General features: G+C 41.5%; 1 protein-coding gene across 6 annotated transcripts in view; it reads right to left on the bottom strand.

Annotated features, from left to right (window-relative positions):
* Window positions 1-1,195: 1,195 nt before the first annotated feature.
* The window catches only part of CXHXorf58 (chromosome X CXorf58 homolog), a 29,683-nt gene continuing 18,951 nt past the window's right edge, over window positions 1,196-11,927 (bottom strand). For 3 of the 6 annotated variants that reach the window (XM_008272451.4, XM_070067194.1, XM_070067195.1), the window contains 3 exons: window positions 6,785-7,014; window positions 4,472-4,628; window positions 3,392-3,936 (listed from right to left, as the gene is read on the bottom strand). In XM_008272451.4, the coding sequence (XP_008270673.1) occupies window positions 3,760-3,936; window positions 4,472-4,628; window positions 6,785-7,014 (564 nt within the window). In that variant the 3' untranslated portion in view covers window positions 3,392-3,759. Of the gene's footprint in view, window positions 3,937-4,471; window positions 4,629-6,784; window positions 7,015-11,927 lie in introns of all 6 variants that reach the window. The other 3 variants (XM_008272450.4, XM_070067193.1, XM_008272453.4) reach the window with 2 other exon arrangements.

Below are 11,927 nucleotides of genomic sequence, written 5' to 3'. Positions count from 1 at the left end.
GGAGTTCTGTCTGTGTGCCTCTCAAATAAATAATTTTCTTTTTAAAAACCACTTTGAAAGAAATGAGGAAAGTATAAAAAAGATAGGAAATGCAGAACAGATAGCACAAAATAAATTGGTAAAAATATCCCAAATATATCAACAATTAAAATTACAATAAAATACAAATGAACAAAACTCACTAGGAAGATGTTGGTGCCAGTATTTGGTCTAGTTCTTAAGATACCCTTGTTCCATACTAGAGTGCTTGAGTTTGATTCCTGGTTCTAGCTGCTGATTCCAGCTTCCCACCAATGCAGATCCTGAGAGGCAGTAGGTGATGGCAAGTACTTGGGTCCTGCCACCCATGTAGGGGACCTGGATTGAGTTCCTAGCTCCTGGCTGCAGTCCCGGCCTAGCCCCAGCTGTTATAGGCATTTGGAAAGTGAACCAGTTGATGGGAGCGCGGTCTGTCTCTCAAATAAATAAGTAAATTTAAAAAAGAAAGATGTTCTCAGAGTGGATTAAAACAAAACAAAATAATCCAGATATTAACTGTTTCCTAGAGAAAATGTAAAATACAAAGACCGGGTATATCAGAATAATTAATGTCAGGTGCTGTGAGAGCCCCTAAGATGTCTGAGGCTTGACACACAAAGTTTATTTCTTGCTCACATGGTAATTCGTCCTGTCCAGCTGCTACCCTGGCTGTCTCTCCCTCAGTAGGGACATGGGAAACTGGGGTTCTCCAATCCTGCTTCTACCACCTTGGAGTTTTCTGTCTAAAGCCATATGAACAGGGGAGAGATAAAATGAACACCAGCCATGTACAACATGTTAGGGGTCAAGTTTGGAAGTGGTATACATCACTTTTGCTCACATTCCTTCTGGACAGGACTCAATCCACATGAACTCAATATAAGTTTTTAAAAAAAAGTTTGGGAAATGCATTCCCAGGAAGAGGAAATGAAATCAGTGAACATCTAGCCAGTCTCCGACATATAAAAAGGTTAAAAATAAAAGAAAATGGAAAAGGATATGCCAGGCAGACACTAAGCAGAAAAAGCTGGAGTAGCTCTGTTCTTACTGGATGAAATAATCTTCAAGGAAAAGTGCATGATTGGAAACAAAGAGAGTAACTACATAATGAGAACAGATGGGATTTCCCAGGAAGAGATGCTAACTCTGCAGTTATTACACAAGGGGCTTCAAAATATTCATGGGAAATTCAAGTGACTTTTTATTTCAATTTTCTGACAAACTTTTTGAAGGCCCCTAGTAACTAACTAATGATGCCTTTGAATAACATAAAGTAAATATTGACAAAATTATGAGGACAAACTGACAAGCCCAATACCATAGTAGGACATAACAGCACATATACTTTTTACTAACTGATGTCTCATACAGATGAAAAGTTAGCATATGGAAAACATAAAGAGTACAATAAGCTTGAACAAAAGTAAATGTACAGAATTTTGTATCCAGTTATAGGAAATGCATAGTTCTGTTAACAGTGCATGAAAAATGTATGAAAATTGACCATGTACTTGGCTATAAAGCAAGTCTCAACAAGTTTCCCAGAAACAGTATCATACAAATCATGTTCTCTGATTACAGTGTGATCAGGTTAAAGATAAATAACAGAAGGATAACCAAAAGAAAGAAAACTGGGGGCTGGTGTTGTGGCACAGCAGGTTAAGGCTCCACTTGTGGTGCTGGCATTCCATTTCAGAGCACCGGTTCCAAGTCAGAGATGTTCCACTTCTGATCCAGCTCCCTTCTAATGTGCCTGGCAGATCAACAGGAGATGGCCCAAGTGTTTGGGCCCCTGCCACTCAAGTGGGAGAGAAGAATGGAGTTCTTGGCTCCAGGCTATGGCCAGGCCCAGACCTGGCTGTTGCAGCCACTGGGGAGTCATCCAGTGGTTGAGGATCTCTCTGTCTCTCCTTCTCCCATTGATCTTTCAAATATAAATAAATAAATAAATAAATAAATGTTTTTAAAGAAAACTGTATATAGAGGTGTTCATTCTATTGTTAATAATGTTCTGTAGTGAAATATTAGAGACAACTGAAATTTCCAACAATACCGCTATGGTTAAGTATGCCTTGTTGATCCAATGGGCTATCATGTGACCATTATAATTATTTTTAGTGAAATGTCTTTAAGATACAATATTAAATATGAAGCTTAAATCTATGTCACCTATGAACACAATCATGTGAAAATAATGTATGCTCTAGAGAGATTAGAAAGGTAAAAGCAAATGAAAACAGTTGCTGTATTATGGTGATGGCATTATGTGTAAGCCTACTTTTAAAAGAATTTTCTGTGATGTGGTTACATTGTTTAATGTGAGTTAAAAAATTAATGGGAGACATGATCTCTGCAGTAGATGCTAGCTGTACCTTTATATCCATGATGTACTTCTTTTCTAACAGTAGAGCTTTAGTTGGGGACATAACTGTTCCAAATGAAAGTACATTTCCCAGCCTCCCTTGTAGCTAGATACCATGGTGAGATGAAGTTATAGCTAATGAAATACGAGAAGGGAGTACCTGGAAACCTAGAATGTGTCCTTGCTTTCTCCTCCTCCATCTTGCTGCTGAAATCTTCCTTAGCTGTTTATTACACGGACTATGGATGGACTGAGTCTGCCATGTGTTAGATCTGGTGAAGGACTGTTTATCAAATTAATGAATGAGAATATGTGTGACTCATGAGACAAATAAGCATTTTTCCATGCAATCAGTGTCCAGTACAAGCTCTGAAAACAAGGGGATTATCCTTCCTTTTTTATTTAAAACAAGGATGTATTAATATTAAAGAGTGCACATTTATGTTTTAAATATATTCTAGTGGGAATCATATATATCTACTCCAATATTCTTTTTCATTCATTTCAGAGAATATTTTAGCAGTGCATAGGATCCTTTTATAGGCTGCCATGCTTGAGTTAGATCAGCAATCAGTCTACCAATTTTAAATCAACCAGTTGTAAATGTTAAGCAAAATAAAAAACTGTATCTTTAAAGTTCAATAAATAATGACACTTTATTTAGTTACCATAGCCTCTGTTAAGGTTTGATATAATCCAATAGCCTGGATCACAGAAGAAATCAATAGTTTGCACTATATCAGGAATGAGAATTTATCAATTCAAAATGAAATTGATAAATATTACTCAAAACAGTCTTTATCCTTAAAAAATACCCAAAGTACAGCATGAAAGTGGATGCAGCACTTTGCCCCAGGTGCTTACAATGCTCAGTAATGATTAGGTATGCTATGTCATGCCTACTGCAGCAACAAATCCATTATTATTTTTATTATAATTCAGAGTAAGTCATTCACAAGCTGTTCTGCAAAAACAACATGAAACTAGAAAAAAAAGACGCTGGAGCCTGACTCAGAGCAGCCTTTTATTCCGTGAATTCTAATATTTATGCTAAGCATGGCCTGCTCAGATATTTTTTAAATGAAGCAAAATCAAAATGGAATAAAGGTCCCAGGGTCTAATTTACTCATTATTTCTTGAACAAAACAGTATACCGCGAGTTGGAAGGCATCTAACAGAAATAATTTAGATTAAAATTCTGTTGGTAAAAATATCTGCACCTATGGTGATCCAAACGGGCTAACAAATAAGTCACACATTTAGTTACAAGAGCATAGTGAGGACTTGCTTCTATTTTATTTTCCTCTATGACTCATGCTCATCACTAATAGAGAGGCAGATTGTTAAACAAGGTTGGCTTTCTATCAGTTAGCTACGCATTAAGAGGATGGAGATTTATCAATATGCAGGTTTTCACACCAGGTAAATAATTCCTTTTCTTCTTTTTCCAATTCGGTATCTGATGCAGATTCTTTCACCTCCACAATGTCAAAAGATGGGGTGGAGAGGATGATTGTCTCTTGTGGCTTCTGAGTTGGTGTTTCCGTTTTCAGTTTCTAGGTAGATTTATAAATAAAAACAGAAGGTGTTAATATTTGGTTTTTGCTACTTTATATTTTTATATTTGATGCTTTACAATTAGCTTCATCCCCAAAATATTTACTACAGATTTAAAAAATTATAAAGTAATATATGAATGTTTATTGTAAACATTTCCACAATGTAAAATTATACTGAGGAAGACTTTCTATAGCATAGCTTTTAATACGTTTCAATAGAAATGACTTCCATTTTGAAAAAGTACCATCAGAGACGTGCTGAATCAACAGTGTATGGAGACTGTTTTTTTGCTAACTTATGCTGATGTGGAGCCCAAACAGCTGTTGTTTGTTAGAATAGCTATTAAGAATTTTTAAAATACATGTTATCAATATGGAAGCAGTCTTGTGCTACCCCAAGTATAATATGCCAAAGAGGTTTCAGCTGTGAATTTAAAGATCAGGAATATTTTACATAAGTAGAATTACTTACAGGCAGTTTGAATATTGTCTGTAAAACAATGAATGGAGTACAAGTTAAACTTATAGTCACCTCAAGAGCAGGTTTTTCTTTACCCGTCTTATAAGCTTTCTTCATTTTTTCAACTTTGATTTTAGCTTGCTTGGATCGACGTCCCATGTGTTTGCACTGGCTTTGGAGGTAGGAGAGCCGAGATGAAGATGGGCTACTGGTGAAGGATGTAGGATATCTAGAAAATGTTTGAATTGCAGATAGGAACATCAAACAAAATAAAATTTAAATGTAAAGCAAGTTCTAAATTTGATGGATATCATTTATCATTGATATTTATTTATTTCACTAGTGTAATTACAGCCACATTGCGTGTAAGCTTTTAGCTTAGACTTATCGCTGCCTGAGCCTACACAGCGTAGTTCTTAACCTGGCGTTTACGAAGATGTGTAGGTGATGGTGCTGACAACAGGGGTGAGGAAACTTAACCAAACCTGGTACTGATTTAAAATTAGCTTTCCTGGAAAGCACTGCGTAGTAGCATGTGCGTGTTTTTCACCATGCGCTAACACAAAAAAGGATTGCCTTTCATAATGGCTGACCAAAGCTGTTTTTGTTTTAATCCGTGTTGGGATCAGACAGAGCTGGTGCCACGCCCACAGTCCCCTTGACCTTGCCAGTGCAGGGCGCATAGGCGCCACTTCCAAGGGCCAGCATGTGCATCTGTCAGCCTGGGAGCTTTCTCTGGGAATGAGTGCACGAGCAGGGACGGCTGGCCGTGCCGAGGATTACTGCCTCCCCTCCTGAGCAGCCCCGAACCGATGACTGGTGGGTGCGGGTGTGTCAGTCCCCCACTCCCGTGGGAAGGCCCCGAGTTGCATGTTCTGTGGTGACTCTGACGCTCTCGGGAGGGATTCGGCTCCACTTAGCCATTGTGGTAACTTGCTTACTAACACACACACACACACACACACAGGGCTGCCTTCCCTCACTGTTCCACTTCCCCACCGTCTCCCATCAGTGGTCCCTGGGATCACCTCCCAAATGTACTACCTGTACCCAAACCCTTGCCTCGGGCTTTGTTTCTGGGAGATCCCAAACTAAGATGGCCTCCCCTGATTTCATTATGAAAGCATTTGCCCCTCTTTAATTGATTTAGAATCTGGCTACCACTCTGGCTCTTAAGTGACTCATGCTTGGATAATCAGTAGCATGAATCCAAACAGCAAGTAGCCTGGGGTTATCATATATGGTGGCAGAGAAAATTGCATCATTTATTTGACCTTGGTGGTAATAGGGTTAAGTTCTACATTCAGTGCTCATGTGGATGAGTTAGAGAAAATCTATTTCGTGATGACAGACTGTGCCATCTGTCTGGCAAATGTATAGCCTTGATCATAAAATAAATGGTTTAAATTTCATTATTGGGTCAGCATCACTCATCTCCACTCTTGGAAAAAAATAGAAACCAGCATGTTTGCTTGACTGTGGGCCTTCAGTGTCTTCTTCATGTATTAGAGGAGTATTTTTCATTTCAGTTATGAGTGTGTGAAAACAATAGGCCCTCTTCAGTCTCACCGTGTCTTTTTCTTAAGAAATCCAGTGTAATTTGTAAGTAAGATGGGCTACATGAGACTTAGTAATGGAAAGAAAAAAGGAATATAATTGGAGCAGTCATATTCTGTCCATCTTGTTTCAGATCACAATACATCTATTTTGCTACAACATGTGTTTCTATAATGTGAATTGGCTCACACGCTATTGGTAACGGAGACAATAATGTCACTGTAATTTCTATGCAATTTATCCAAGGCAAGGGGAGCCAGAATAGCAAGAATAGAATTATAACCTGCAGTGGAAAAGGAAAAAAAGCCCTCAGCAGCACTGTGCTGCGTGGGCAGCGGGAGCCCTTTAGGCTGGATCTGGGAAAACAAAGGGCTGTCCTCAGACACACCCCTCCCCCACCACAAACAAACCCACTGTTGCTGCCCTTGACCCTCCTCCCCACCTCAGAGAGCTCTCGGCTCTGGGCAGGTTACAGTCTTTCACATGTCCACTAGAAAGGCCCCACGTCCACCTGCACTGTCTTCATGTCCACTACCTGCTCTAATTACACAGTCGCTGGTACTTCCACACTGTTGCACATTTTTCACATTTACTGCGGCAGCCTCTAGCCACACTGAGCTGCTTGGTCCATGGTACAAGTTACCTCCCCAAGAACCAACTGTCCTTTTTGTCAGTGCACTGTTTACAAAGTTGCATAAGTTTTGAGCAATGTGCCCCAACCCTATCTTTCCCCAAAGCCCTATTATTATCTTCACTTAGCTATTTGGCAGAATGTGAACATTTTCAGAAAGGCCCCTTGTGTTGTAAATGATGAAGAATATCCTTTACCTAACTTCAGAAACAATCTGTAGCTGGTGCTGACGCATTTCTTCTGTTCCTGGTCTCTGTAACAGATACTTCATTTCTTTTTGTAGACGGTTTGAGATTACTCTGGACTCTGCATAATCAAGTATGTCATATATCATCATTGTCCTGGGGATGTTTTCAAGGTTTAATTTTCGCCAGTAGTTATTTCTGCCACCAGAAGATGCAGGGGTCTCATCCAGAAGACTGGAATACTATATGGAAAAAAAATGATTAAGAATGATTGTGGGGCCGGCGCTGTGGCTCACTAGGCTAATCCTCCGCCTTGCAACGCCGGCACACTGGGTTCTAGTCCCGGTTGGGGCGCTGGATTCTGTCCCGGTTGCCCTTCTTCCAGGCCAGCTCTCTGCTGTGGCCAGGGAGTGCAGTGGAGGATGGCCCAAGTGCTTGGGCCCTGCACCCCATGGGAGACCAGGATAAGCACCTGGCTCCTGGCTTCGGATCAGCGCGATGCGCCAGCTGCAGCGAGCCGGCAGCAGTGGCCATTGGAGGGTGAACCAACGGCAAAAGGAAGACCTTTCTCTCTGTCTCTCTCACTGTCCACCCTGCCTGTCAGAAAAAAAAAAAAAAAAAAAGAATGATTGTGGGGCCGGCACCGTGGCGTAGCAGGTAAAGCTACCGCCTGTGATGCTGGCGTCCCATAATGCTGGTTTGTGTCTTGGCTGCTCAACTTCCGATCCAGCTCCCTACCAATGGGAAAGCAGGCGAAGTCAGCCCAAGTGTTTGGGCTCCTGCGACCCATGTGGAAGACTTGGATGAAGCACCTGGCTCCTGGCTTTGGCCTGGCCCAGCCCTGGCTCTTGCAGCCATCTGGAAGTTCTCTATAATTCTGACTTTCAAATAAATTTATCAACCACTTTTTTTTAAAGGATTGTTTGGGAGCTTTAGAACATTGTTAGATGCATTTCCCAAGGTTCCATTCAAATATCTCTTCATCCAAAAGGCATTCCTTGGGACTGGCATCGTGGCATAGCAGGTTAAGCTATGGACTGCCATGCCGGCATCCCATATGAACACTTCTGATCCAGCTCCCTGCTAATGGGCCTGGGAAAGCTGCAGAAGATGGCCCAAGTGCTTGGGCCCTGCCACCCATGTGGGAGACCTGGATGAAGCTCTTTGCCTCTGGCTTTGGTCTGGCTTAGCCTTGGCTGTGTGGGGCCATCTGGGGAAGCAGATGGAAGATCTCTGTCTCTCCCTCTCTCTAACTCTGCTTTTCAAATAAATAAGTAAATCTTTTAAAACAAAGGGCTTTCCTTGAACCCATCTCTGAACTAGATTGAGAAGTCTCTTCCGTGACTCTAAATGTTTCATTTATCTGTGTGTATCTTAGCTCTCATACTGGAAAGCAGGATTCATGCCATACAGTATCATGCACAAAGTACCACACTCATTAAATATTTACTAGATGCACCAACATTTTTATGGCAAACATAACCAAATACATTAAACCTAGGATAAGCCTAAAAATTAATAATAGCTAAGTGTTCTGCATTCCTAGTAGGGCTCATTCACGACATATTTGGGTTGACAGGACATTTGCACAAAATCTTTTCAGAACTAATGAGCTCATCTCTGGTGCTAAGTGGAGAATTTTGCTATTCTCATTTGGAATATTTGTAGAAATCCCATTTTTCTTTTTATCCAATTTAAAATGATATTGAATTAGGAACTTAAAAAATACAAGTATATATATAATCACCTTGATATTATAAATGTGCACTTAAGAGATGGAGATAGGGCAGGAGGAGCTACAATGCTAGGAAGAGGATTAATCATGAGGTCTTTATACTACACACACACACACACATATACTCTCTCACACTCACAGGCTCTCTCATGCGCACACCCCCCCCCCACAGTATTCCTCCCTTTGTATCATTTTGGCATGCATGAATTATAATCACCACCACTTAGTTAAATAATACTGGTATCCCAATGATGTGGTTCAAATTTCAGTCAGCAGTGTTTAACCATGACCAACTGCTAGCCCTTCAGGCCACAGATCACTACATAAATGACAGATGTTCCTCATGATTAGTGACAAATCATGTCACATCTTTCATAGTTTGACAATGATTGGTCACTGTGTATCTGTTATTCAGTTCAAACATAGAGAGTAAAGTATATGACTGTGTTGTCTCTGTCTGCCAGTGACAAACTCATGTGACATCTTACAAAAATGGATCACTGAAAGGGGGAACTGGTTAACAAAGAAATAAGAAGCAGTAACACTGGGAGTGAAACTGGAATCGAATGCAAATGGAATTCTAGAAGAAATAGGTAACGGTAACGGTGGGAACTGACATGGCCATCATTCAAAAGACTGCAGATACGCAGCTAGAGGAATGTGGTGAAAGTGAGCTTATCAACATAAATGAGCAAAATGACTGTGATGAAAAGGATTTAGCTGTCCCAGAGGAAGTGATGCTGACCAAAAACCACTTCACGTTAAAGGAACTCTGAAATATTTTGCAACATTTAAAGTGTAAGGGATAAAATGTTGGCAGCCGATCCGCACTTACAAAGGAGTATGACAATCCACCAAGGCATAGAAAAGATGTTTGCTCCTTTTCTGTGAGTTACATAAGAATAAGAAGGCAAGCGCTGTTCAAACTCCTCGTGGTAAATTTTTTTCTACAGCTTCACATATTACACAATTCACCCATTAAAGTATGCAATTCAATGATTTTGAGTATATTTGCAGTTGGTGAGTTTTTTTTTTTACAAAGAAACAAAACACTTTCACTCTCAATGGTTGCAATGTTGTAAATTACAGTGTACTAAGCATGAGTTTTTCCTTTCATTTTCCTATACAAGGATACTTTGCAAAGTTTGTTGAAAATGGAATGAAAAGATAAGTTTATTTTGGTGCAGAAATGTTTAAATGCATACATAGTTTTCCCATAATCCCCATTTTCTATGGACTTTCTCAAAACCCTGCTTATACATGGATTTCAGAATTTGTTGCACCAAAATAACTTGTCTTTTCATTCCATTTTCCATAACCCTTGTGAAGTGCTCTCATATATTTAAAACAGACAGTAATTAATGTTTCAGGAAACATTTCTAAAGGTCACAGGACAGTCACAATTTTCCCCATTAAGTCTGCTTCGCAGAATTTCAGCTTTCCGCTCCTGCACCACTGTGCAAAGTGAGACTGCCCATGGGTATTGTATTTCCCAAAAGATCAGTAGTAACATGGGTAGTGCCCTCAGACCTGTCAGTGATCTGCTCTGTCACTTAGTAGTTGTGGGATCTTGGGCAAGGATTTTGAACCTTGAATACCCTCACTTTACTCATCTGTGGAAAGGCTCACATAATTTACAGACCTGGAGATTAAAGGAGAGAATGTGCATGTACAGAGTTGAAAACACTGGCATGTCCATAGAAGAACTCAGTGACTATCAGCAATCCTCCTAGCTCTCTCTTCCATTATGTCCATCTGGTGACTTCCCTCCATGACACTAACCCTTGACATATTCTCAACCTGCAAGTGTGTGACCCTGGTCTTAGCAAAGATAGCAGGCCTCTCCAGCTCCACTTATTTCCTGAGTCAGTTCTCTAATCTTATAAGTTAAGGCTCTTAAAAAAAAAAAGAAAATAAAAAGAACACACAATTGAGAGTCTTTGAAGGTACTGCATTAATTTCATGTTTCACATTGCAGCAAATGAGTGAACAGCAGGCCGCATGAATTTCTGAGTTAGAATGTTGGGACTTCTTGATTCATTAGAACTTACAAAACAGAAGTAATGATAGTACTGGCCTCCTTGGGTTGTTAAAATAAAAGGAGTTGGTATTATAGAAGATTATTATTATTAGGTATCTCTGAGCCAGCACTGCAAACCAGCAACTCAGGAGACACACAGGGCACCTTCAGGTTCCCTTTCTGACTCATCAAGGGCCACTGCTTGTATTCACTATCTCTTGGATCTGCAGACTCACAGCCCTAAAGCAAGCACTGTTTCTCCCATGCTGCTCCAGAGCCTCCACACCAGCAGAGGGCTGTTGCTGCCCTCAAATCCATTCTGCACACTGCAGCCAGAGGGATCGCTGCGCTCCCCCAGTTCAGGTCACCTTCTTCCTTTTCTTTCTTTCCTTCCCCTTCCTTTGTTTCCTTCCTTCCTTTCCTTCCCGCCTGCCTTCCCCTCCTGCCTTCTTCCGCATTCTCCCTTCCTTCCCTTCCTTCTAAAAAAATATTTATTTATTTATTTGAAAGAGTTACACAGAGAGAGGTGAGACAGAGAGAGAGAGAGGTCTTCCATCCGCTGGTTCACTCCCCAGATGGCCACAACTGCCAGAACCGTGCTGATTGGAAGCCAGGAGCCAGGAGCTTCTTCCGGGTCTCCTGGCGCTTCAGGCCAGGGTGTTAACCCGCTGCGCCACAGCGCCAGCCCCTTCTTTTCCTTTCCTTCCTTCCTACCTTCCCCTTCCCTTCCTTCCTTCTTTCTTTCTTCCTTTCCTTTTTTTTTTTTAAATAGATTTGTTTGTTTATTTGAAAGATAAAGCTGTGGGGCCAGTGATGTGGTGCAGCGGGTTAACACCCTGGCCTGAAGTGCTGGCATCCCATATGGGCGCCGGTTTGAGACCTGGTTGCTCCACTTCCCACCCAGCTCTCTGCTATGTCCTGGGAAAGCAGTGGAAGATGCCCCAAGGACTTGGGCCCCTGCACGCACGTGGGAGACCTGGAAGAAGCTCTTGGCTCCTGGCTTCGGATCAGCGCAGCTCCGGCTGCTGTGGCCAATTGGGGAGTGAACCAGTGGATGGAAGACCTCTCTCTCTCTGCCTCTGCTCTGTTTAACTCTGACTTTCAAATAAATAAATAAATCTTTAAAAAAAAAAAAAAGAGATAAAGCCAGGATCCAGAACCTTCATCTGAGTCTCCCACGTGGCTGCCGGGGCCCAAGGACTTGGGCCATCTTCGGGTGCTTTTCCAGGTGCATTAGCAGGGAGCTGGATTAGAAATGGCACAAGCCGGCGCCGCGGCTCAATAGGCTAATCCTCCGCCTAGCGGCGCCGGCACACCGGGTTCTAGTCCCGGTCGGGGTGCCGGATTCTGTCCCGGTTGCCCCTCTTCCAGGCCAGCCCTCTGCTGTGGCCAGGGAGTGC

Source organism: Oryctolagus cuniculus, chromosome X (genome assembly GCF_964237555.1).
Source record: "Oryctolagus cuniculus chromosome X, mOryCun1.1, whole genome shotgun sequence".
Taxonomy (NCBI): Eukaryota; Metazoa; Chordata; class Mammalia; order Lagomorpha; family Leporidae; genus Oryctolagus; species Oryctolagus cuniculus.
This window is presented reverse-complemented; position numbering and strand designations above follow the sequence as displayed.